Genomic DNA, 26,094 nt, shown 5'->3' on the forward strand with positions numbered 1-26,094 from the left:
GGATGCCTTTCTCATAATGATGCGCGAGCCGGCGTTGTAGAGGACCACATGGAGATCACAGCATCTTGTCTCATGCACAAGCACACATTGCAAATCCTGAAATGCTCGAAACAATAACAATGAAATTAGCCTATCTATCTTACCATGCGTTCGCCTACGCCTGACCATACGCCCAGTCCATAAACAGCTTTGCCTTGGGGAAGGTGATGTTGAAGATCGGATGCGTGGGGTTGATCTTGTTGCTCGTTGCGCCCTCGGTCCCCGCTCTGGCCTCTACGACGATCTCGTCCCTCGCCGACAGCGTCCATGCCAGCATGGTGGCGTACACCTTGCGATTCCACTCGTCCCCCTTGTAGTGCTGATGCAAGAAGGTCGACGTCTCGGTGCTGAGCCTGACGGAATGCTGCGACAGGCTGAGCCCGGAGAGGTTGTAACACGTGTGGTAGGCGTCGGGCCGCTTGTCGGGTTTGTCGCGCAGACCTCCGCCCTCGGCGGCGGTGCGCTGGGCTGCGACGAGGATGTATTCCTGCAGCCCGACGCGGTCGAACAGCGTGAGCGAAGAGAGATCGTCTGCGGTGTCGTCGTCGGACTCTTCTGTGGCGGTGGCGGCGGTGGGGGAGTCGCGGCTGGACTCGGTCTTCCACGAATCACTGCTGTTGCTGCCAAACGTGGAAGGAGCAACGACGACAGGTGCGGGTGGGACAGTGAGCATGCCATTCCAGTCCTGGACGTCGGCTGGCTTGCTTGCCGATCCAGCAGACTTGTGCGCATCCTCGATGAGTTCTGACTCGATCATGGCAGAGAGGACAGTGAAGAGTCCACCTCCAGAGAACCAGCCGTAGCAGCCGTCGACGAGCTTGTTGGTGCGACCACGAAAGCCGGCCCCTTCGAAGGGGATGCCTTGCTGCGCCGTGGCCCAGCGGATCATAGCTTCGCGGTTCAGCTCTGCAGCTGACGAGTTCGCCGACGCAGACGAGGATCCCGTTGATCCGCCCAGCGTCGAGTCCAGCAGCGAGAGTGTCAGGTGACTTGCTGCTGCACAGTAAGTGTAACCGCCATGGGCCTCTCCGAGCGGAGGTCGCGAAACATCTTGCGATACGAGCGAGATGCCACCATCGGCCGAGCTTGCTTGCTGGTAGGTGGGCTGGCTTGCCGCAGCGATTCCGCCCTCATACGTCTGACAGCTGGCAATGAAGGGAGCCATGCCCTCAAATATCTTTGGCGTCGAGATGCCCAGAAGCGTGGCGATGCAGACGACGCAGTATCCCGCCCGGACGTCCACCTCGCCGTTGACGTGCACCAAGAAGCTGCCGTCCGGTTGCTTGAGGCTCATGATCCATTCGTACATCCTCGTTCTGTCGATGGCATCCCATCCGCCGTGACCCACTTCGATCGACTTTGCGTCCGCGACATCCTCTGCGGTAGGCGCGGGACCTGGACCACCGATGATAGCTAGCGCTGATACTGCTGCGTAGGTCGCCATCAAGTGTGCGATCTGATCCGGTCCGCCGCCAAATCCACCAGTGGCCTTGTTTTGGAACGAGAGGAGCGTCGCAATGGCTCTTGCACGGCCTTTCGGATCCAGCGACACCGAAAGCAGATCGTAGGAGTGCAGGATCCAGTACAGAAGCCAGGACCGATTCGTGTCGAAGGCGGTGAAGCCACTCGGAAGCGGCTCGAGCAATTTGGTGAGGAAGCTGATGTGCGCTTTCCTTTCGAGCAGCAAGGTGGGCTTGGGTGGAGATGCTTCAGCGCGTTGCTGCTCCTGTTCGGTTGGAGAGAGCCACGGATTGACCAGAGCTTCCTTCTTGCTTGCGGTGTCGGAAAAGTCGTATCGCGGGGGACGGAGTTGGGAGAAGAGCTCGTTGATCGCTTCTTCCGTCTCGAGCTGATCGTCAGAAGTCTGAGTCGAGACATCGTCGAGTGGCATCGGCCATGCTGCTGCTTTGATTGCTGGCATCTTGATGTCGCTGAGTGATCCGTGACAGTGGATTGGGCGCAAGGCGTAGTCACTTGTCGGGATGAGATCGAAGAAACGTGATGGTGCAAAGAGGAAGCGAGAAGGATTCGGGTGAGTTGAAAGGTCTTCAGTCCTCGCGCCCCCTTGCGTGCAAGATGCCTGAGGGTCTGCTCCGTCTGTTCTCGGCTGAAGCCTGCTGACTAGCCAGCTCAGCTTCTGCGCCGCGAACCGTGCCGTCGCCCAATTGGACCCGTCATCGGAACAAAGGGAAGTGATGGTGCAAAAGGGAAGAGCGTGGGAAGAATTTCAGGGTCCCTTTGTTGCTTGTGTTGGTCTTGGCTCGCCGACCTTCCGACAAAGGGAAGTGGAGCAGAAAAGCGAGTTGTGGTGAGATCGCGTCTGGCCCGATTTGTGGCTGACCCCGACAGCGTCCACGTTTCCCTGGTACCGAGTCCAGCCGGCCTCGTTTCACAGATCCGCGCCGGCAAGACCCCGACGGCCGCACCGAAGACACGAAAAGGCGAATTTTTTGATAGAGCCTGCAGCGAAGAAACAAAAAATGCACGAGTCGCCTCCACCGAGGACAAGTGACACTTCATGAGATCACGGTAGCACGCATCTCACTTTACACCATCACATATCACGGCTCAGCGGCAGTACGCTTGCATCGGCCCTTCCGACCGAGTGACGAGGCCCGCGTCCTGTGACTCAAGCCCCAGCGCTACTCTTTGGGAGCGGGTGCCCTCCGAGGACGGATCGGTCGGATTGGCGTAGCAAAGCCATCGATCTAGGCGGGAGCATCACTGGCGAGTCATCGATAAGGCTTGCACTGCCACGGGCATCGGCTGTTCCGCCATGCTTCCCACCAAGCCTCAGCAGATCAAGACGGCGCTGGTCTCCATCTCATCGCTCTACGTCGCAGGCTGGGGCATCTATTACCTCGCGCAAGAGACGATCCGCAGACGAGAATTGGCTTCTCGCAAACGCAAGTACCCCTTGCGAGCGCCCCTCTTACCACCTCACGCCATCTCATCCGGTGTTCGCGTCGCAGAACGAGTGGGTGTCCTTGCTCACTCGAACTCCAAAGGCACCTCGACCAAAGAAGACCAGGACAGGATACGAGCGCAAGAGATCCTCAAGGAACGAGGCCTCGATAGCAATGGTCATGTCGATGTGGTCTCACCGCCACCGACGCCAACACAAGGCTCCACATGGTACGGCGGCGCGACGGACACCGAAGTCAGCAGAATCCACAGACGCTTCTCTTCGCTCAAGGTGCTAGGACGTTACGCCAATGTCGTGCCAGAATGGCGCGAGCAAGGCGCGTGGGAATGGGTCGCTTGGAAACTCTTCTACAGCGTCTTCTACAAGCCACGCATCTGGTGGGACGGTGGCTACAAAGCCGATCAAAGAACGCAAGAGGGACGACAAAAGATCGATATGCTGCTTCCCGTCGAGAAGATCAAGTGGAACGAGCTCTTTACACCACCCTCGCCGGACTCGGCCAATTCAAAGGGACCGTCGGTGCCTGCGATTCGCGATTCCAAGCAGTCTTCGTTTACTTGGATCGGCCAGTCCAGCTGCTTGATACAACTCGACGGTGTCACCATTCTTACCGATCCCGTCTTTGGCGAGCAGCCCGTCAAGACCCTCTTCAGTCCTACAAGGATGCGACCCATGCCTTGCAGCATACACGAGCTCCTTGCCAACACAGCTATCGATGTCGTCCTGCTCACCCACAATCACTTTGATCACCTCGACATTGACGTCCTTCCGCTCATACCAAAACACGTCGCCTTTTTCGTTCCGCTCGGTCTCACTCCCCTGCTCAAGCAATACGGCGTAGATCCAAAGCGAATTGTGGAACTCGATTGGTGGCAGCAGACCAAACTTCCCGTCACCATCCGAGTTGCGGCCAAGGACAAGGGCACAAGCTCGAGCGTCACGGAGCAACGACGATGCTTTGACATCACCGCCGTTCCTGCCAGTCACTGGAGCGCTAGGACGGGCCTAGATACCAATCTCACCCTGTGGAACTCGTACGCTGTCCGCGTCTACTCTGAGGCCGATGCCGCCGCAGGCTCGCGGTCAGGCTCACCGCCTCCTGCGCCTGAGGCGAAGTCTCTATTCTTTTGCGGTGACACGGGATACTCGCCTTCCCTTTTCACCGCCATCGGCCGTGCTCTTGGGCCGTTCGATGTTGCGTGCCTGCCTATAGGCTCGTACGCGCCCCGCTGGCACATGCAGATCATGCACATGCACGTCGAGGAGTCATTGCAAGTGACTCGCGATATCGGCAGCAAGCGCGCCTTCGCCATGCACTGGGGCACGTGGGCCATGTCAGACGAGACCTGGGACGACCCCTACTGGCAACTACACAAAGGGATTCAACAAGCTTCGGACAGCCCAGAGCGCCTCCTCGCTGTGCCCTTTGGCAAGACCTTCCGCCTCTAACCTTGAAGCTTGGCGAAGCGCACAAAACAGACGGAAGTCCTCGACAGCTCCTGCACACTTGTCGGCCTCCATCCCTGTCAACAGAAACCGTAGACGAACACGGCACAAGGACTGTCCATTGCCGCCGCATCCCATCGATCCGCTTCAGGACCCTACCTTCACTGCACTGTACAATAAGCAATCTATATAGACGACAGACAGACCACGGTCCACGCATGACGAACCACTTCTGGACTTTCGTCAATGGGAAATGACGCAGATGCGGCAGCCGGCGCACGATGAGAGTTAGCTTGTGACTGGCTCGACGCCCACGACAGAGCCATGTCGAACGCTCGAAAACACAGCGAGACGGTCTACCGAGGCATGATCATGTACACTTCCACCGTGAATCGAGAACGAGAGGGGACGAAGAGGTTGATCATATCATCGCGAACGGTGTCGCGTGGCTGTTGGGCCTTGGAGGCTGCTCGCCACCCCTTGTCCATACCCAGACTCGTGCGAGAGCGTAGAGAGACGATAGCTTCAACGGAGAAAACGCTCACATCAAGTGGGTCGCTGGACAAAGCCTGTGTGCGCCAAGACTTCGGCGTTAGAGCGAATCGACAGCATCATCCCGCTCGTCTCCGTCTGCGATTTGGGAGTCTCGTTGTCGTACAGGTACTGTACGCCGCAGTACATTCAGCACTCTATGAGAGCTCACCGCTTAAATCGGGCTATCAGCGGCATTTGCTCCCACAGCGTACTGCTCGGAACGTGCAGCGCCACCGCATCCCCGGCTGTTCGGGCCTTCGGCAACAAGACCCGGCTCGAGCTCTTGCCGCTATGGCCTCCAGCGTCAAACATGCCTCAGGACACCGGTGCTGATCATCTTGATGCGGCGCAAAAAGGCGCTCGTGCACCGTCGGGAAAACAGAGTACGGCCGGCAAATTGACAAACTGGCACTTGCATAGGCGAGGGGCCCGACGAAAGCACGAAATTGTGGCTGGCTGGGTTACGTGCTAGCACGCTCTCGCCCGACTGCCGATTGGTCCACGATGCCGTCCGGACATGACGGCCGCCTATCGTATTTTGGAAGCTGCACGCCGTCCGTGACGATAGCGGTGGGAGTGTCGCGGCTGATGGGCGAGCCTGCCTCTTCCGCTGCCGCTTCGCATTGGGGACCATTCTTCTCGATCGGCAAGCGACTGCTGCACTATAGATGCAGGACCAGGCACGAGCTACAGAGTGGCATGAAAGAAGCCTCATTGGAAAGATGCCTCCGTTGGAAATCATGCTAGACTCGACTCCGCATGACGGTGCATCTGTTTTGCATCGTCCACCCTGGCAGACTGTCTCAAGCCACTATAGTCAGCGGTCTCTGTAGAGTGTCGCATGCCCGCCGACCCATGCTCAATGGTCGATCTACCCGAATGCAGCTGGATGCGAACGCCTTGGCAACGTGCAGGACAAGTCCGAAGCATGACCAGGAATAAATAGAAGCTGGCAAAAACGGAACGGAATCGCGAGACCTACCAACCCACCATCCTGACTCCGACAGTAGACGCGAGTGCAGGCAAGCAGACACCCAAGTCCTTGAACGGACACGAGGCCACGATGAAAAAAAAAAAGAAAGAAAAAAAAAAGTATCCCACAATTTGCAGCTCCGCGCTTAAGCGAGAGCGAAAAGCAGAGACGTTGTCATCTCGTTCCCACGGATGGCGTTGTAAGCGAGATGGTGGTCTGCGATGACCTGTCGCGGTCATGTTTGCTCCGCCGGTTACTCGTCGCTATCGAGGCTCGGGTCCGAAATATGCCACGCAACATGCTCGGTTTTGCTCGCTATCTGGTGACTTCGCTTCAAGCGGACTACAGTAGCACAAGGTTAGCCGCTGTAGCGTTCACGTCGTGGCCTGGACCATACCTCTCCAGCCGAGCTTCTCGCCCGAACCCTGGCCCCGCTGGCGTTTTTCAGTCCAACAGCAACAGCAGCGATGGGGCAAGGCGCAGCAGACAAGGCGCAGCAGACAAGGCGTCTCGATACCAGCAGCAGTCTGGTCAAGACGTGGACAAGGAGGCCCAAACAGCGGTCTCGAGTGGGCATGACGCGTGCCGAGGCTATCGGCGAAAACGACGAGACTTGACCGCGCGGTCATGGTTGCACGCCTTTTCCACCTCCGCTTCAACTTGTCTGTTCCCGCGCTCGCGTCCTCTTATCTCGTCATTCAAGACTGAGCGGCGGAATGGACCCCGCTGGGGTTGGCCGTCTCGACTTGGCCGACGTCGGGGTACCAGGCAAATTGTTGCCCACCGGCACCCTGACATTCGATTCTATGCGGATCTCCGCACTTCGACTCGATCCTCTTAGCCTCGCCGAGACATGGAGAGACAATTGAGATGTGGACCTGATCCTTGCTGTCACGATGCTCTCGGCTTGGCCGCATCGTCTTCGACCTTTTGTATACGGACGTTCCTCAGCTGTTATGGAAGCGAGTTTACCGGTCGCAGGTCTCTCTCGCAGAAAGAGACGACGAGGCGGATGGGGCGGTCGCGTAATCAAAGCTGACACGGGAATCTCGTGGTCTCTCGTCGCTTAAAACTCAGACGGGGCGCCGTTTCATCGAAACGGGGATCTGCATCTACAGGCGTTGCAAGCACATTTTCAAGGCATGGCACCCAGTCCATTCATGGCTTCCACGTAGGCCGCTTACGGGCGACTGACTCGAGGCGAAGAGGACTCAAAAGAGCTCCGAAGTGTCTCGATGGTGTTGATGCCCGAAAATAAGGTCAAGCGAGGCCGCGCATGGTTTCAGCTTGTTCAGCACGCTTCGCGATTCGAATGCTTGGCGCAGCACGAAGGGGTAAGACGAGGATGGAACTTGACAGGAAATGCTCGCGAGCAACGCCATCGTTCTTTCGTTCTGTTTGATAGCTCGGCGTGTTGCACTCTCCGTCCCTTCGCAGGAGCACTCAATGCCCTGTCGACAAGCGCATGCACGGATCGTACTGTAAGTTGACCCTCACTGATGGCTTACAGTAGATGGTCACCATGTTTGATGCGAGGCGAAGGAGATTGCGTCGTCCGCCATTGTGTACAGGCCGAGGCGAGACCTCCGTCAGCGAGCATGAAAGTCATGCCCTCAGTGCGCATGACACGAGAAGCTTGCCCGCTTCTCCCTCGACTCTGGTGACATTCGGCCAGGCAGCAAGCGTCACGAGCTTCTCGCTTGTCGGCCACCCGGAACACGCAAAGGTCTCGATCCTGCCAATTGGTCGGAGCGTGAAAGAGGGCGGTCACAAGCCCGCAGCGGCGAGGACGATCGACTTAGATTGAAGCGCAGGAACACCAGTCGCAGGAACGAGAGAGATCCGCAGCAACAAATGTCATAGTCAGGGCACCCGAGGAACAGATCTGCATGACCCAAACGATATCGTGGGAACGAGGGAGACAGTAGCGGCATGCGAGGAGGCTCGAGGACGGGGAGACGACCATCAACAACGACAGCGGGAATGCGAGAGTTCTGCCGGAAAATATGCAAGCATCGTGGCATGGTCTCTGCGGGCTTTGACTGCCCCGACGCGCCAATGGACTACGACCGAAACCTCAACGAACCGGGGCGACATCTGCTGTGGAAGGCCAGCAGCTGATCCCGTCGGAAGCAAACAGTCAACCACAAAGCTGGATTCGAAGCCCGACACAGGACACGACGCTCGAATCCAAACTCCGACGACAGAGGAAGGGACCCTTGCCGCTCTCTTGCGTTTTGCACTTACCAACGGCACCAGCCTTTCCCATTGTTCGGAGTCGGGAATTCGCTTCAAAGAGTGAGAGGCAAGGACCGAGCACATTGCATCACGGGCTGGCCCAAAGCGGAGCTCGCAGCACTGTCAATTGGCAAGCATGCTCATCGCAGAGACGGTGAACTCAAAGCATAAGCTTTTCCTTCCACAGATGGGCTGGGCGGAGCTTCTCTCGTTCGCACGCAATTGGCACTTGGGCCCTAGACGACACCATTCAGCCAGGTCGACGCCATCGATTGCGATGATCACCAAACTCCCCCTATCATGTCGTTTCGACCAATCGAAGGCAGGCGCGTAGGGATGCTGGTCATCAGGATAAAGAGCAGACAAGAACATTGGCAGCGCTCTACTGTATGTTTGCCGAGCACTTGCATTCAATCTCGTTACACCTGACGACTTCGCCTCGCTTCGGGCTTCAGCGTCTCTGGACCAGGAACGCAGAGCGAGCCGAGCGGATCATGCCGCCAACAAGGACAATGTTAGCGGCATGAGCAGGACGCGCCTGTCATGCAACCACCAGGTTTCGACCCACATCGGCAATCTCGCAGTGGCGCAGGTAAGACGAAACGCCAAGGTCCGTGTTCCGAATTACTTTGTTAATCTGATGATCCCCCGTCGATCTTGGCGCGGGTTTCCAACGGAACGAGTTGGGTCGATACGATCCCAGCGTGGGGGAACTGACATCCTTAGTGGCTTGCAGTCGGGATAAGACTTGGCACGTCGAAGTACCCTCTGACAAGGATCTCAGAGCTTCTGAACAAGGAAGGAAAGATTTCGCCGGCAACGGCAATCTCGGTCTTTTCTGTGTTCCTGCTTTCGAGGCGTCCTGGGACGAGAGTCAGGATGCGCCAGCATCTTTTCCTCCTGCCATCGACATGAGCGGACGGGTTCTTGCAGCGTCGTCCGATCGGCTCAAGCACCTTGGCCCAAAGGCAAAGGAGGACATAGACTCGTCTGCCAATCGTGGTCATCGGCATGAGACATTCGATGCAGCAGCCTTTCTGCATGGAACACGGCGACTCTGTTGAGATCCAGAACGTCGATCAGATCAAGGTTCTGCTTTGTCTGGAGAGCTAGCGAGCAATGCGGTGCGTTTGCCCCACTGTAAATGAGGGTCGGTTCCTCCCAGACATCATCCATCGAGGAGTCGGAGAATAGCAATTGCATCCGACGGATCCATGCTATTGAAGTACGACTTGGCGCAGTTTCAAACTTTGCTTGCCAGACAGGCCGTGGACCCGTATGCGCTTCTTTCAGGTTAAGCTCGCCTCGCCTAAACGATTTCCTGCCATGGTTTTCGTCATCGCTTTTTCATTGTTCGAATCAACGAGAGGCTTTCCTCATGGTCTCCCTCCTTGTTCTCGCAACCAATGCTGCTGCTTGATCAAAAGCGAGCAAGCAAAGCAGGGAGGATGAATCAGGAATCGTCATGCAAGCGCGGGCCGTCTTTCATTGGAAACTCGTCCGGGGAAAGGATGCCGAAGCGACCAGACGATTTTCGCACACCGCCAAGCTGGATTCACGATGAATTCACGATTCTGCATGTTGTTTGCGGCAGCGCTTTGAATCGGAATCGACAGCGGGCAGGTTAATAGGGTCCAAACACGTCCAATCGAATGCGCGGTGTCAATGCGCAGATTGAGCCGACCTGGACGACTGCGCTCGAGGAGCATGTTGCGGACGACTGCACAGATGATGCCGAGTCCGGTCCTGGGAAGGGCTTCTCGTTCAGTGCCTGAGCGAGCCGAGCCAATATGACACGTCCTGATTGAGCTCACCATCTCTGGACTTGCACGGATGGCCATCCAGCCCACCATCGTGCTGACATGGATCCCCTTTGCGACGCCCTTTGACGGAGCGCAGAGAGACCCGCGAACGACGAAGACAGGCAGGAGTGCACGCACGCGACAGCCGAGGGAGGGAGGACACCAAGAGGAGAACAAAGCAGATCCGCGGAATGGAGGTTAGCACCGCAAGGGATTGCTTCAGACGAGACTCGGGATGAGCGGGCGGACGCGTTCCGAAGGACGATCCTCTGTAAGGAGCTGCTGCTCTCGTTCCTGCTGTTCCTGCTGCTGCAGAGCTGTTCATTGAAAGATCAATGCGGTTTCCTGGCATTTGTCTCGCATCGACTAGCCGGGGCCCGCGTAACTGACATGCAATCCTCTCATGCCCGACTGGACCCGGATCTCGTCTCCGTTGGAAACAAACAAGACCCCCTCCTCGTCTTTGCATGATGTAGCACACAGCAGCCTGCTTTACTTTGCCTTTGTCTAAGCTGTAGCGCGTCGATGCGGTGTTTGCAGCAGTGTCGAAATCCCGCTGTCCTCCGGGAGAACTTGTCCGTCAAGGAGGAAGTGTCTGGACCCTCATGATGCTACCACAACGACGCACGTCGTCATCTTGACGAGAAAGGACGCGGACCTGGCATGAAGCCGAGCCTCTGGGTACGCTAACAGGCAGCCACTATCGGTACGTCCTCATGAGCTGGCGTTGCGACCAAGAGCAGAAGCGTTTGCTGCTTCTTCCGTGGTTGCGGCGCTGCTGCCGTTCTTTATGACATGAGAGACGCTCATCCGATCATTCACAACAAGTAATGGTTCTACCGATGCAAGTATCTCGATTGAGAGTGGAGAGAAGAGGTCAGCATGTGTCAAGGCTAAAGACGAAAGGCGGACGAGAAGGATCCTCATCACGCAAACACATGCACACACGATCTCTCACACCCAATTAGCTCCTGTTTTTAATATTAATATTCTCCTTTTATTTTGGATGATCAGCCGAAGAAGCCCCGCTGTTGCTCTTTTTTTTCCCCTTCGAACCAGAAAACCCGCGCCGGTGTGAGACGCCTGTCGCTTAGTAGGATTATCCGGTGCGAGGCCGCGGAATTCCCGGGTTCCAGGATTGTGGACGGATTCTTTTTCCGTTCAGCTGAACGTTTTGAGGCGCTTTCAGTTACCTTGAACTTCTTGAACGGGCTCGTAGCAAAGAGGTGAGAAGGTCGCATGACGAGGACAGCATCAACAATCGACTGATCAGGCTCCGGACAGATGCTGGAGGGTCCGACAATCATGCGGATGTGATCGTGCAAACAGCAACCTGTGATGCGATTCCACGGCATGTCCACGGCAAGACTCTTTTGATTGGTTCTAGCAAAGATAGCATCGCATGAAAATGAGATCAGCTCAGCTTCCGAGGCAGGTGCCCACGCATTTCGAAGAGGTTATCGGTGAAATCGGTTCGCCGTGTGGGTGCAAACGGAGCCTGTCGCAACTCGCCGTCCGTCTCTCCGTCCCCGTCCTGTTCTTCGCGTGATTCAACAGCGACAGGATCGGCTCATTCCCATCAAAGCTGAGCTGCCATCCTCAACGTCCATGCGGCAAAAACTTGTTCCGGGACTGTTCGGATCGCAATCAATACACAGAAGGAGACATGGCATTGAAGCTTGATGCTCACGAATCCAGCTCTTGGATGTGTTGACCTCAGCGAGGTCCCGGAATTCGAGGAACAAGGCAAGCCATCCAGAGAGATGCCTTTTTCTCGTTAAAATAATATATCAAGTGGATGAGAAATGAATTTGCAAGAAATAAAAAGTAGCTACTTAAAACGAGCGTGTGTGCTTGAACAGGGCGAGATAGAGAAAGAGCTCGACGATAGAGCTCGTTTTTCCTGCCTGGTCTCGCCTGCTATCATCATGGAGCGATTCTGCTTGCGCTTTTCTCGCCTAAACCGTTAGCCCAGGCACGATGGAACACGCTCTGCATCTCGCTCTCACGCTCTCTCTCTCGGTTCGCTCTGGCCCTGCTTCTTTTTGTTTTTCCCACGTCGAGCATACGTCGTTCGGAGCATCCTTTTCCATGCTCGCTTCGCTTTGGCCGACCAGCAAGCCTCATCGGAGCAGGCTGGTGGAAATATGGATGCTCTCGCTTGACAGCCATTCACACACGCCTCATGCAATCACTCGATCGTGCTGATGCTGCTCATTGCTGCTTTGCCGCCCATGTCCCTCTGCCCTGACCTTGCCGCCCATTTGTTCAATCGGTCTCGCTTATGCAGGTATCGTCCTTGTCCTTGTCGTCGCCGGTGGCTAACACGCCTGTCATCCGTTTTCCCATTGCTTCCCCTTTTCTGTCTCCTCAAAGCTTGAGCTGCACATTCGCGGACCAGGAAAAAAAGAAAAAGAAAAAGAAGCCGCCTGCCACCCACATGCATGGGCGGCCTGCATATGCAACCGTCACATCAGCAGCTTCGCGCCCTGACTCTGGGCTCGCTAGCTCAGCTCAGCTCAGCTCACCTCGGTTTGGCTACTGCAGCTAGCAAGCTAGCTTATCCGAATGGCAGCTTTTCTCCGGTCTCAGCCCTGAGCACGCTCCTTCGCCCCACCTTGACCTTCCGATTCCTCTCTTCGGGCGGTGCCTCAATTGCCGTGTTGTTTCGCTCAAGCTGTCAGAAGAGAGGAAAAGTGGGTCCAATGTCTTGATTGTCGCTCTACTCTCTCTGGAGATCCACTTTTGCTCAACTCCGCCTCTCACCTCCTGGCGCTTGCTTCCGCCCGTCCCTCCGTCCGTGGAGGAGTCCGTCTGGGTGTGATGAGCATCTGAAACCCACTTGGATGCATAACACCGAGAATTCGTCTCATCAAAGCCTAGCAGGCGGGCTTGCCCATTGTCCATCTGCGCACCTTTCCGAAACGAAGTCCGGCGTCGGCGCCATTCTCGTCTCTTGCGTTCTCTCCCTTGTCACCCTCATTCCTTGACTCTCTCTGGGTGCTTCTTGCCGGCCGCCGATCATGCCTCCCGCTTCCTCGTCCTGCGTGGAACTCTTTTAAAGTCACCCGACAAAAGGCTTCATCCTCGTTCGCCTCCGTCACATGTTCCTTTCTCTCCATCTCTATCCCGCTCGAGCTTGACTCAGCCCTTCCTTCTCACTCATCACACCATCCTCGCTCGCGACCTTGCGTCTCTTTCCAACCAGGTTCGTCAGGGACATTCTGTCTCAGCTCTCCGCTCTTTAGCCTTGTCACCGTCCTCGGCGTCACCGACGACCAGCATCCATCGGCATTGCATCCGAGCTCGTCTCGCTACTGGTAACGAACAGTCACCTGCATTCTCTTCTCGACTGCGCCATCCCTTTCATCGTCGCTCAGTTATGCAACGCGAATCTCGGCGCGACCACCCACACTATCACGAAGCTTCACCTTCTCCTCCCTCGATCAGCTGGCCGTCTCGTCCGTCCCCATCTTCCTCTCGAGTCACCACCCTTCCCTCCATCAGCTCGTTGACAGGCCGCGCTAGTCCGAGTCGCACTTCAACAGCAACGCCTCCATCAGCTTCGCTCTCCAGTCCGTCTTCCTCTCGTGCCTTCTCCTCTCGCTCCGCCTCTCGCAACGAACCGCGCAGCCCCTTGGACGGCCAACCTCTTTTCCCTGCGACAACCACCAGCATGGCGCCAGTCACACATTCCCCTTCGCGCCGTCACAGTCCAGCCAGCATGGCTCACTCCCTACCTTACTCATCTTCGAGCCTTCACAGCCACAACCATCATTACAGTGGCACATCATCGCACAACTCTCGAGCGGTCGAGGACGGCTCGCATCTTTGGGGTGACGGCATGAAGGGCATTTGGAACAGCCTCACCGGAGCTCCGCACGGCAAGCCTCGCTCTCCTCACGTCAGTGCCTCCACCAAGGGCGAACACGGCGAACCTGTCCGCGCTTCCGAAGTCGAGGCTGCCACCTCCATCTGGGACGCGCCTAGGGACACCGTCGCCATGACCATGGGCTTCCATGGCAACTACGAACAGCAGCCCTATCAGTCGCAGCAAGCTTGGCAGCAACCGCAACAGCAAGCACAGCAGTCTACGTCGTCGTATTCGGCTGAGCAGCAGCAGCAGCAGCCACACATCGGCCACGCTCCGTCCTACTCGAGCATGCCTGCCCCATCGGGACTCGCAGGAGCTACCGTGGACGGCACAAGAGCACGCGCACCATCCGACGTCGGAGCAGCCGGCGACCGTCATTACGCACGCCGACCTAGCTATCAGCACGCTCGTCCCGCCGATGGCACAGCCGATGCTGCTGCTGCGCACAACAGTCAGTGGTGGGGATTGGCCGATTCTCACCCTGGCTCGGACGATGCTGCAGCCACGGGTCACTACGGAGCCCGACGTCTTCAGCCGCCTCCGCTGCCCGAGACGCGATCAACAAATCGCCCTGCGTGGACCAACCCTGGCGGAGGCTTTGAGATCGGCGGCTACGAGTTCCCTCCATCTTCTCTGGGCAAGCGACAGTACGACGACGAGGCCATGGCAACACAAGGCGGATTCGGCGACGCTGGCGACGGCGCTGCACGACGCTACTCTCTGGCAGGCAACGCATCCTTCTCGAGGCCATCGGCTCCCATCAGCGGCATGATGAACAGCTACCGTCCTACTCACAGCGATCCTCGTCGACCCTCCCTCCCCTCGGATCCGTACGGAACGCAGCAGTCGGCGTCGGCAGTCCAGCGCGCCGGCTATCCCAACGCTCCGCAGTGGAGTCCATGGAGTCAGCACGCGTCGCACTCCGGCATGCCCGGCTCGATGGGCAGCGCTCCGGGCTCGTCCCCCAACCTCCCCGGCTGGCGCGACAGTGGTGCGATGCGATACGGCATCGAAGCCGGCTACCCATCTCCGAGCGGCATGCCTGGCGGTGACAAGCGTCAACAACGCGACCGCTCTTCCTCCTCGGCTTCGGCGGTGCAGCAGGCCAATGCTGTGGCCAACACGCCCTTCCACATCACCTCCGACATTGTGCTGCGAGCGCCCGCGGGTAGCAAGATGGACGACGTCTACTACGACCAGCACTGCGAGCTGCGTACAGGCCTCGCCGACCCGCCGACATCCGACTTTGAGGTCGAGAACGAGGAGGACCGTCCACGCCGTCAGACGGACAAGCTTCGTTTCCCTGGCGACCTGTACACGCCGCGATGGGTGCGAGGCTCCGGTAACGCGCGCGAAGCCTGGTGCGACCGCTGCGAAAGCGGCAACTGGTTGCAGCTCAAGAACTCGCAGTACTGGTACGATCAGGTGCACAAGCACGGCATCTCGTCCGTTTCCGGCCTGCGATTTACGGCGCCGACGCACCTCAAGGTGTACGCCGACGCGGCGGGGACGGTGGAGGGCAAGTGTCACCAGTGCAAGGAGTGGGTGCTCATCTGCACGGCCAAGAGGAGGAGAAACTTTGCCGCCTTCTTCAAGCATGCGCACGCGTGCCATTCGTACAGGAAGGCGAGCGCGGTTGGGAATGGCCCGTACGTTGAGCACAACCCGGGTGGACACAGGAACGGCAAGAAGGGCAGCAGTCCGATTTGAGGCGCGCGCTTTGTTGTCACAGCCCCTTGGGAAGAATTCAGCCTTTCGCACTCAGACAGCGTTGTGTGTGATTCGATGTGTGTGCGATGTGTGTGTGATTGCTGTGAGTTGAGTGCAACGGTAGCAATGGCAGAGAGCGATCAAAGCTCGTCATGGGGCGCCTTGGCTTGCTCTTCAGGCACATCCTCCTGGCTCGCCCCCGCGCTGGGCTTGTCCTTCAACTTCTGCTCGCGCACCTCGATCCTCTTGAGGATCTCATTGTACATCTTTTCGACCCTTTCGATCTTGTCGTCGTTCAAGGAGGGATCCTGATTGCCCTTTTCCCTGGCGATCTTCATCATGTCGAGATCGGAAACGAGGTACTGGGCGAGCCAGCGTTCGCTCTCGAGCGCCATCTGTTCGGCCTTGTCCGGGTCTTCGGCCATGAGCTTCTCCGCTGCTTTGTGAGCGTCGGAAAACTGGGTGCTGTACTCGGACGACCAGTCGACTTGCTCGCCTTCGAGCCAGCGTTGCAGGTTCTCCTTGAGCGAGTCTGGGTTGTCGCCGGAAGAAGCGTAGGAGGCGCTGTGGTCGATCGAAGTCGTGTCGTCTGCGTCGGTCGAGGAGGAGGAAGAGTAGGAGGAGCTCTCATCGCTGTTGGGTCCGGTGGAGGGTGTATCCGTCTCAGTGCTGGCTGCAGCCTCCTCGTTCTTCTTCTGGACGGACTCCGGCTCAGCAGCAGCAGCTTTAGCCTCGCGAAGATCTTTGCCCTGCTTGATGGCCGTGTTGAGCATCTCGGCGAGCTCTTCCATCTTCTTCTTCTTCTCTTCCTCCGTCATGTCCTCCTCGGCGCGCCACTCCCGGTTTGCCCCCTCAGGAACCTCCTGGATCTCCTCGTCGATCTTGACTGTCGGCTTCTTGAGTTGCGGCTTTTTGGATGGCTTCCTGACCTTGCCCGATTTGGCCTCCGGGACAGTCTCCTTGATCCAAGCGTTGAGCTCATGATACTTGAGCGCGCCGGTGTATTTCTTGATCGATGCCTTGTCGAACTCTCCATCGTCGCTTCGCGCGGGTACGACGATGAGCAAGGGCAGCTTGTCCTCGCTCACATCCACGCCGAGATGAATCCGCGCTGCAGCCTGGACCGGTCTTTGGTCGCCACGCAGGAACGCGAACGACAAGCTCTTGCGGAAGTCCAGCGCGAGACTCTTGTACAGCGGCGAGCTGGTCGCCTTTTTGGAAAACAGAATCACCTTGGGCGTCGCAGCCTCGCCCTCCGCGTACTCCTGCAGCTCTTCCGGCTTCAGCTTCTTCGCGCCCATCGGGAGCGCATCGACCATGTACGCAGCAATGTCCTTGGCCGATCTCGGGCCCTGGTAGTCTTTAGGTAACCTCTTCTTTGTCGATGGGAAGAGCTTGAGGGTGGGGAAGCCCTGGATGCCGTACTTGCCGCAAGTGGGCTTGTTCTTCTCGTCGTCACAGTCGATCGAGGCGAGCTTGACGACGCCGTCGAGCTGAGCGGCGACGCGCGTGTAGTCTGGGACGAGGTTCTTGCAGTGGCCGCACCAGGGCGCGGTGAAAGCCACCATGGTGGGTTTCTCAATGTCGAGCACCTCGCGCTTAAAGTTGGACGCATCGAGGATGGTCACTTTGGAGTTTTTGGCGAAGAGCGCCGCCTCGGCGGTGGTGGTGAGCAGTGCCGCGGAGAGCAGCACCAGGCTGCACGCCCATCGAAGCGGTGATGGTAGCATGACTGGCGAATGTCGAGGGGGAGGGTAATGGTTGGCAAGAGGGAACGGTGGGAAAGGTCTCGGTGTTGGTCTCTTTCTGGCTTCCCCGCAAGGTGAGGCGCAACCCCGAAAGCGGCGGGTATTTGACGTGGAAGTCTCAGCTCTGCTTTCGGCGAAATTAGAGCTCGTCCAGCCAGGAGGCCTAACAGCGATCCCAAAATGCGAACCTCGGATTTCGGCTCGTCAAGCGTGCGCTTGAAAGCTCGCATTTCTTCTTGCTGAGACCCTTCCTTCCAAAACCTACTCTGCGTCCTACATCCCCCGCTAGAGGCATGGCAGTCGTATGACAGGCCCATCACAGCGTTCATGAGGCGGTCGAACAGCTCTCTGCCCGTCAGAGATGCTTGTCGCGCTTGGTCGCAAGCCAGCTCGCAGCGGCGTGCCTTGACCTCAGCTGCAATCTATCCTGGCTACGCCTGGCCTTCTTCCAGCTCGGCCTCGACTTCCAGCACCTCCTTTCAAGCGCCTTTCACTTTCACATTCTCGGCGGGTAGCTCATCTTCACCAAAAACGAAAGCTTCAAGACGCAGCCGCTCCATCTTCGCCTTCTCTTACTCCACATCCAACCCCGCATACCCACTGCCTGGCTCCAACAACGAGATCGACCCTCGCGGCGTCGACTACTCCCTATTTGAAGCGGAAGACGACACATATAGTCCTCAAGCCTCAACATCTACCGTTACGCAGCCCACAACGGTGGCAGAGCAAGATGGCTTCTTCACCGCCGCCCCGTCACCCTCCGACACGCCCCTCTCAGCACCTACCCAGCTGCTCGTCCGTCTCCTCAAATCACAGGAATTCGAAGCAGCCACCACAGTGCTCAACGAGCTCCGGACTCTCAATTCGCCTCTCGACGAGCCGCACCCTATCTTCGCCAGCGCCGCGCTCTGGGCCATCCGCAACGGCAAGAAGAAGGATATGCTCTCGTGGATGCGCCTTTGCCCCGGGTACGTCGGCGGCTCCAAGTACCTCAGCACAGCTTCCTCGGCGAACTACATCACGCAGGTGCGTGCGACATCGAACACCTTTCGCAAGTGCTTCATGGTGATGCTCGACTCGTACGGGGACGATCTGCGGCTGTTGCAGCAGGCGAGCATGGTAGCGGTGCAAAAGGGGTATTGGGGATTGCTGCAGTCGACGCTCGCTCAAATCCTGCGTTTTGGCGTCAGCAGAGGGGCAGGTCTGGATGCGTCCAATCCGGAGGTGGCCTGGGAGTACTTCCATCGATTGCTGCTGGCGAATCAGAGTCAGAGGGGGCTGAGGGAGGAAGGGAGGCGGCAGGAGATCATGAGTGCGACGGTGGAGTTGAGGGCGCTGTACAATCTGGGGATTAGGACGCTAGCATTGGCGGGAAGGTTAGATGATGCCATACACTGGGCGAATAGGTCGCTGCCTGTGGAGAGCTCGCAACGTGCGCTGGCGCAGATTCTGGTCATCGAGCCGTTCACGGAAAACATGCTCATGGAAGAGCTCGTCAAGGCCGGGTCGACGTACCTGGAACGAGCAAGGAAGCTGGCGGACGGGCTGGCAAGGTCACCAGTGAGGTTGGCAAAGCATCGGCCCATCAGCATCGACGCTATAATCGCGCGAGTTGAACGCGAAGCAACGCTCAGTGCGGACGACACGGAGTACGCAGACAGACCAATGACTGCGCTCGACAGCTCTCTCCAGACGCACCTCGAGCAAGGCGACGTAGTTGCAGCCCGCGAGTACCTTCTCTCCGTTCTCCGATCAGTGACACGCGTACGAAAGGGCGAAGACGACACACCATTCGAACCCAACGAATCTATCCAACCCACCTTCGACCACCTTCCCTCAGCACGCGTCCTCTCCGACCTGCAGGACATGACTCACAAGCTCGGCACCATCGCAGTCACCTCCTCGCTCACCGAAACGGACATGCATCAACCCTCCGACTCCTCCCTTTCATCAGAGACGTTGACGGCGGAAGACTTTCTGCGTCCCATCCGCACCCGTTTGCTTTCGACTCGCGGCGGCAAAGGCCTATGGGAGACCGCTCGGCTCTACGGCTTCGTGAGGAAAGGCAAGTGGCGCGACGCGGCCCAGTTCTACACAGGCAAAGCGGGCTTCAAGCTCCCTTCAGGCGGAATATCGACCGAGCTCGTAAGCGTTGCGCTCGACGGACACGCTGCGATCGAGAAAAAGGAGGCGCTGGTTCACGCACAGAGATGGAGAGGTCGGCACTGGCCCAGCACGCATGCGGTGAATTTGTTGCTTAAGGCGCTCACGAATGTGTGCGTGGAAGAGGGCGATTTTGGGCGTTTGCAAAGGGTGTATGGGATGTGGAAGGGGGCTTGCTTGCCAAGGAGCTCGTCAGATGGGACGTCGTTAGACGGGACTTCGTCAGAAAGCGGGGACGGCGCTTCATCAGGCAGTGCTTCGTCAGGCAAGCCTCCGTCACACAGTCCGTCATCATCCGATCCACCGTCGATCACTCCCCCGTCAGCCCCCTTGCAGGAGGCAGAAACGAGCGCGTTGACGTTCGACCACTGGCCCCCTTCGCAACGACCGTCAAGCCACACGTTCGATCCATTCCTCCGCGCCTTTGCGCGCCTCCACACGCCGAGCTCGTCAGATTCCACCTCTGCAGCGGACTGGCGCGCGTTCGGCTCGAGCCAAGTGGTCCTCTCCGTGCTGCGCGACATGACGCACTTTGGCGTCCGACCAGGCATCAGCAGCTGGACCATTGCGCTCGAGTGTCTGGCGCGTGAGGGTCGAGATCGATGGAAGAGTACCACGGCGACGCTTGCGCAGGCGGTGGGGATCAATACTGCCCCGCTCATCCACTCCCATTCCGAAGAAAGGAAGACGGCGCCCCGCTCGGGAAAGAATGGTAGAGTGGAGTCAGAGGGCATTTCAGAGCGAGTGACGGCGTCACAACCGGGTTTCCCGGCGGCAACGCTGGGAACGTATACCGCGCTCATTCACGCCCTGGTTCGCGTACCCGCTGCTGACGGTGGGAGTATGACGCAGCAGGCGAGCGGCGTGAGGGACGATCTGCTCGCCCGCACTTCGGGCCTGGACAGCAACGTGCCCAGGGAGACGCTGAACGACGAGGACGAGGGAGAGTTCTGGCAAGATCTACTGCAAAGGTGGCAAATGGTGATGGAGGCAAGAGATGAAGGGGATAAGAGGAGAGTGTGGGCTGCGGAAGAGGTGCTCAAGGGCAACAGGGGACGAACCCTGGAGGCGATGAGGGAGGTGTGGTCGTTGGAGAGGTCTGCTGCTGGGGGCGAGGGAAGTGCATAGACTATCAGGACGCATTTGCAATGCTACACTTCTGGAGATCGCAAGGGATGTTGTGACGTGTTCCGGTGCGGGCGAGTCATAGTGGTAGCGTGGACCAGGGCTTGCGCTGGTTGACTGAGGTCATTCGAGGATCTCGTTTCAAAAAGGACTAAGCTGCGTCAAACGTGATATCGATGACGCTTAAGCATTCGATCATTCCGTTCTTCGTTGCGATGTCGCTTGTCTTTTTGACAAGTCTACGGCCGAACACCGGTGATAGCAAGGAAGGGGAAAGCCTGGGTGCCCCCCGACTCGACTTCCTTGTCCATCCTGAAGCTCTCAAACACCTCGACGTCCTTGAAGCCGGCTTGAATCATGATACCTTCCATCTCTTGCGCCTTGAGACCGTGCCTCTCCACTCCCGCGTGCTGCCACCGCAACTCGAAACATTGTCAGCCATCTCTCTCGTCATATCTGCCATCACTGCGGACGGTCGCGTACTCACCTTGTCTTTCGGATGAAAAGCCTCTGCTTGGGGCCCGTCGTCCTCAAAGTCGCTGATCCACACCCTACCACCCTGCTTCAGCGTATCCAACATCACCGCCACGAGCTGCCGCATATCCGGTACGTGATGAAAGACCAAATGGCTCACGACCAGATCGAACTTCTTCCTCTCCAGCACATCATCTTCTGCGTTCTCGAGCAGTTTCACCTTGGCAGTCACCTTCTCCCCCAGCCCCTGCGTAGCCACTTTGGCGTTGAGCATCCCGATCATCCCCTTGGCGGTGTCGAGCGCGAGCACAGACCCGACATGCTCTGCGAGAGGAACAGTGAGCAACCCCGTCCCACATCCAATCTCCAACACCGACGCGCTGCCAAGAGAAGGGACGTACTTGGGCGAATGGTGGAGCAACGTCCTGAGACAAAGCCGGGAAGACTCGACCACTTCCGGCTTGCTATCCCACGTCGCCGCCTCCGCATCGAACCGATCGTTCCCCACCGAGTAGTTGGGTGTTGTCGACGACATTGTTGGTGGTGATAGGGATGGAAAAGGAAACCGTGCAAGTTCTTACCCCGCATTTCAAGGGTCTACCCAAGGGTTTGCTTCGGCTCCCTGCGCTTAAAAAGGTGGAAAGCTTGACGATGTTAAACCTGTTGTTGAAAAATGGCCGAAAGTTTTGGCAGATAACTCGCTCCCCAGAGCCGCCTTTTTGGCCAAAGAAAAAACACATTTCTCGTTTCATTTTTTACGACTCCGCTTGTCAGTACACACACCTAGCCTCGATCAAGTACGTAGCGTCACAGTGAGTGCGATTGCTCGCAATCTCTATTCACTGATCGAGGACGAAAGAAGTGTCGAAGCTGAGTTCAAGGCAGGAAGAGTTGGGGGATTCTGTGAGCTGAGAAATTCTACGAGGTGAGAGCTTTAAGCGCCGAGAGGGTGTCTCATTTTCCAATATTAGGAAAAGCCAATTTGTTTGCCAGAAAATCGCCTCGGAGCCGCTTTTTTGGCACAAAAATTCGTTTTTTTTTCCGTCTCACCTTTCGCTTTTCAGACTCCGCTGTTGCTACATATATTTTCAGCTATCGATACCGCATATCAAGTCCCAGTTAGTACAATGGTCAGTATAGGGCACTCTCATGCGGTTAGCATATAGTACTGCTCAGATCAGGGTTCGATTCCCTGGCCGGGAACTTTTTTTGGAGGCATCCTCTTTTTCGGTCGTCTTTTAGAGGCTCCTCTTTTTTTATCCCTTCCGGCCTTTCGTCATTCGCTACGGAAAGGCGATGCGAGAAAGCAGATGCTTCGACAGGACGAGCCGCCACCAAAGTTCATCTTGAAGCACACGATCGTGGGTGAAGAACGCAAGCAAGGCTGTGTGGAAAGCCTTGCCTTGTGAGCAAGTGAGGACCGATGACGATGCTGCCACGTTTTGGACCAAGCCAGCCTTGGCGAGCACCTCGGTCTGGTTGGCAGGCGAGCGTGGTTGAGGAGCTCTTGCCACAAGAAAGGGGTGTCAAGTGGAGAAAAGAGAGCCAAAAGGAAAAGCGCGCACGGCTGCCGAATGACACACACACGCGCTCCAAACTCAAAACTCAAAATTAGATACCGCTGTCTTAGGCTGGAAAAAAGCTTCCGAACAAGGATTCACCTGAGCTTATTGGGCAACCAAGGCTTGCTCTGTCACTTCGACCTCGTCAATCGAGATACCATCGACGAACCAGCGAGCCAGCAGTCCTAGACCACTCGACTCCCGCAGCATTTGTTTGCTCGGAATCAGCTTCCCGAACCGATCCTGCCAGGTTCGCCATTGATCGGCTGCACATTCCCGAACTGCCCACTACCATCTTTGTCATCGCCTCGCACGCAGCTTTCATATACACTCTCACGCCCACCTCGACGCTCGGACCTCTGCTAGCGCACCGCCTAGATCCCGTGATCTGCAAGGTCAACGGCAAGTCGCCGGCTTGCTCGTCATCAGACATCCACTCGGAATCCATCTCCGTTCTTCCTCACACCTCTGGATACAACTGCTCGATATATACTCGCAATCATGGCCGACAGAACACCAACAGCAAAGAGCAAAGCTCTTCCCGCAGACGAGGATTTCTTCTCAAAAAAACATCACAGCAAAGCCTCTCGACTCGCCGCAGAGACCCCAGACACCGCCAACACCTCGGCGCTCAACACCCCCAATTCCGAGATGATGCTCTCGTCCGACGTCCCCTCCACCCCACTCAACGGTCGAAGCACGCCAGACTCGGAAGGCGACACGCCCGTCGCCACATCCACTGTCACCACCACCATCTCCACCACACGAGGCAGCGGCTCGTCCACCGTCGAATTCCAACACATCGGCGCCAAGGGTCTCTCCCACCGAGTCGGCAAAGATGGCGCCGTCTACCTCAAACCCGTCGCCGCCACCTCCTCCAAGGGTCGCAAGAAGATGCGCGCCGTCGTCTCCTTCAAGCCCCGCACCAGCCATTTCGACCGCTTCAACGAGACTTCCTCCCGCGATCAGTTCCGCGGCTTCTTCACCCTCTTCTGGGTGTGTCTGGCGCTGTTCGTGCTCAACACCTCATACACCAGCTTTGCCAGCACGGGCCAGGTGCTTAGCATGACGTTCGCCACCCTCTTCAGCAGGGATGCGTGGATGCTCGCGCTCTCGGACGGCGTGCTCATCGGCTCGCTGTTCATCTGCGTACCCTTTGCCAATGTGTGCCGCCGCGGTTGGGTGCGGTATTGGCCCACGGCGGTCGTCTTCCAGCACCTGTGGCAGACGACGCTGCTAGGGATTGTCATTAAATGGGCCAGGTATCGCGAATGGCCGTGGGTGCAGAGCGGCTTCTTTGTGCTGCATACGCTGTCCATGATGATGAAGATCCACTCGTACATGAACGTCAACGGCAATATGGCGGACACGTACCATCGCATGCGACGCGTAGAGAGTATGCTCGAGGAACGAGTCGCCGAGGTAGAAGGATCGGAAGCGGGCAGAGGCGACGAGCAGCTGCGAGCGGCGTGGGGCAAGGCGGTCAAGCAGGCGAGACAGAACGCAGGCTTTGGCGATCAGGATACAAGCAAAAGCAACGCGAACAAACTTGCTGACTGGTCGTCGCTCGAGACGCAGAGAGGCAGCAGCTCGACTCGCTGCAAAGCAGGGCAGGCACTCAACGCTGTTCACGAGAATGATGACGACGAGCCCAAGCTCACGGTCGAAGATCAAAACGCTACAAAAAGCGACGAGCCAGCGACGGGTCACTCGAAGCTCAGCAGAGAAGAGCACATCCAGCTGCACAAAAAGGTGGCTGAAGAAGAAAAAGCCGAGCGCTCCGCCGCCGCTCAGTCCGACAACAAGGACGACAAGGAGGACAAGATCAAGATCAATGGCAAGGAAACTTCGACATCACGCCCTGGCGCCGCTGCCGCCGAGTCGCATCCGCACCACACGATCCGCGACCCACATCCGCTCTCTTCTCACCCAGACACCGTCATCTCCGACCTGGCACGCGAGATCGAGGTCTTGCGCGAGGACCTTCTCTCCGCCCGCCCCTCCTCGGACGTTTCCGCGGACCTCGTCCACCAAGAACCCATCATGTGGCCTGCCAACGTCACCTACTCCAACTTCTGGGACTACCTGCTGGTCCCCACGCTCGTCTACGAACTCTCCTATCCGCGTCTCAAGACCATCCGACCGCTCTACGTGCTCGAAAAGACGCTCGCCACCTTCGGCACGTTCCTCGTGATCTACGTCATCACCGAGCACTGGATCATGCCCTTTACGCCTACGGCCGACACGCCGTTCCTGCGCACCTTCCTCCAACTCGCCGTGCCCATGATGATCAACTACCTGCTCATCTTCTACATCATGTTCGAGTGCATCTGCAACGCCTTTGCCGAGATCACGCGGTTTGCGGACCGCGAATTCTACTTGGATTGGTGGAATGCGACCTCGATGGACGTCTTCAGTCGCAAATGGAACAAGCCAGTCCACTCGTTCTTGCTGCGTCACGTCTATGCTAGCACCATCGCAGCTTGGGGACTCAACAAGAGCATGGCCATGTTTCTGACGTTCTTGCTGAGCTCGTTGGTGCACGAGCTGGTCATGGCCATTGTTAGTGGCAAGATCAGGTTCTACCTGTTCGCAGCCCAGATGGTGCAATTGCCCATGATCTTTTTGAGCCAGGTGCCGTTCATCAAGCGAAACGAGACGCTGGGCAATATGATCTTCTGGATCGGACTCATGGCTGGGTTCCCTTTGCTCAATATTGGGTATCTTGTGTATTGATAGCGCACGCCTATTGGAATCGCATCACCCCTCAGTGGAAACAAGAATCTGCTTGGCTGTGGTTTGAAATGCTGTGCAGCTGGAGATTGTGTGTGTCGGATGCGGCAGGCTCGGTAGGCTCTGAGTCGGCGGCAGCAGAACATCCTTTGTCCGTAGGATATTGTCTCTGCATCAATATGCGGGACCCTGCAGCGGCAGCCTATTGTTCGCCACGCCTCCCCTTTGTCTGCCGAGCAAGATGAGTGGGCAATCCCGAGCGTCGACAGGCGCCCACCGCGCAAAGACGATGAAAGGGACCAAGCCCTTTCTTCAACACATATTGTCTCGTTCCCTTTGTCCAGATCAAACATGAACACTTCGCGCCTGTACGGCCCTGCGAGCATGATCTCATTCGGCGATCCCATCAAAGGGCTCGCAAGCGAACAAAGCTGGCGTCTGACGCGAATTCGCACGCACTCATGCGGGCCAAAATGCAAGGTGTCCGCAGATCTCATTTCTCTGCGATGAGATGGCTGGGGCATACAGTCAAAGGGCAGATAGAGACGAGGTCAAGTCAAAAGGACTACTTTCGGCGGCGCAGCGAGCATCTGATCGTCAGATTGATTTCCTGGACAGCTGTCAAAGGGTTCTCTCCTTTGCTCAAAGGGATTCTGTGCGCCGGATCCTTCTCCCCACGATATCACATTGGGATCCTTTATAAAGGTCGCTCACCTCGACCTCTCCACCCGTGACCGCTGTCTTCCT

General features: G+C 57.4%; 7 protein-coding genes and 1 non-coding gene across 8 annotated transcripts; 5 read left to right on the top strand and 3 right to left on the bottom strand.

Annotated features, from left to right (window-relative positions):
* Positions 1-154: 154 nt before the first annotated feature.
* PSEUBRA_003329 (Prenyltransferase/squalene oxidase) lies at positions 155-1,960 on the bottom strand (the record flags this gene model as incomplete). Its single annotated transcript, XM_016436457.1, has 1 exon — positions 155-1,960. The coding sequence occupies one exon, from the start codon at positions 1,958-1,960 to the stop codon at positions 155-157; it is 1,806 nt and encodes a 601-aa protein (XP_016292155.1).
* Positions 1,961-2,815: 855 nt separating this feature from the next.
* PSEUBRA_003330 (Beta-lactamase-like protein) lies at positions 2,816-4,414 on the top strand (the record flags this gene model as incomplete). The annotated part of the gene is made up of 1 exon (XM_016436446.1): positions 2,816-4,414. One exon carries the CDS (start codon positions 2,816-2,818, stop codon positions 4,412-4,414), a length of 1,599 nt encoding a protein of 532 aa, XP_016292156.1.
* Positions 4,415-13,682: 9,268 nt separating this feature from the next.
* On the top strand, positions 13,683-15,542 carry PSEUBRA_003331 (Protein of unknown function DUF4451; the record flags this gene model as incomplete). Its single annotated transcript, XM_016436449.1, has 1 exon — positions 13,683-15,542. The coding sequence occupies one exon, from the start codon at positions 13,683-13,685 to the stop codon at positions 15,540-15,542; it is 1,860 nt and encodes a 619-aa protein (XP_016292157.1).
* A 140-nt stretch (positions 15,543-15,682) lies between these two features.
* PSEUBRA_003332 (Thioredoxin domain protein) lies at positions 15,683-17,272 on the bottom strand (the record flags this gene model as incomplete). The annotated part of the gene is made up of 1 exon (XM_016436461.1): positions 15,683-17,272. The coding sequence occupies one exon, from the start codon at positions 17,270-17,272 to the stop codon at positions 15,683-15,685; it is 1,590 nt and encodes a 529-aa protein (XP_016292158.1).
* Positions 17,273-17,617: 345 nt separating this feature from the next.
* On the top strand, positions 17,618-20,581 carry PSEUBRA_003333 (uncharacterized protein; the record flags this gene model as incomplete). Its single annotated transcript, XM_059465072.1, has 1 exon — positions 17,618-20,581. The coding sequence occupies one exon, from the start codon at positions 17,618-17,620 to the stop codon at positions 20,579-20,581; it is 2,964 nt and encodes a 987-aa protein (XP_059320648.1).
* Positions 20,582-20,817: 236 nt separating this feature from the next.
* PSEUBRA_003334 (Methyltransferase type 11) lies at positions 20,818-21,587 on the bottom strand (the record flags this gene model as incomplete). The annotated part of the gene is made up of 2 exons (XM_016436466.1): positions 20,818-20,988; positions 21,066-21,587. 2 exons carry the CDS (start codon positions 21,585-21,587, stop codon positions 20,818-20,820), a joined length of 693 nt encoding a protein of 230 aa, XP_016292160.1.
* Positions 21,588-22,165: 578 nt separating this feature from the next.
* PSEUBRA_006471 lies at positions 22,166-22,255 on the top strand. Its single transcript is given in 2 exon segments — positions 22,166-22,202; positions 22,221-22,255. It is a non-coding gene; the product is annotated as a tRNA-Glu (tRNA).
* An 860-nt stretch (positions 22,256-23,115) lies between these two features.
* On the top strand, positions 23,116-25,350 carry PSEUBRA_003335 (Membrane bound O-acyl transferase, MBOAT; the record flags this gene model as incomplete). Its single annotated transcript, XM_016436445.1, has 1 exon — positions 23,116-25,350. One exon carries the CDS (start codon positions 23,116-23,118, stop codon positions 25,348-25,350), a length of 2,235 nt encoding a protein of 744 aa, XP_016292161.1.
* Positions 25,351-26,094: the final 744 nt, after the last annotated feature.

The sequence above is a fragment of the Kalmanozyma brasiliensis genome (assembly GCF_000497045.1).
Source record: "Kalmanozyma brasiliensis GHG001 unplaced genomic scaffold PSEUBRA_SCAF21, whole genome shotgun sequence".
In the NCBI taxonomy this organism is placed as follows: Eukaryota; Fungi; Basidiomycota; class Ustilaginomycetes; order Ustilaginales; genus Kalmanozyma; species Kalmanozyma brasiliensis.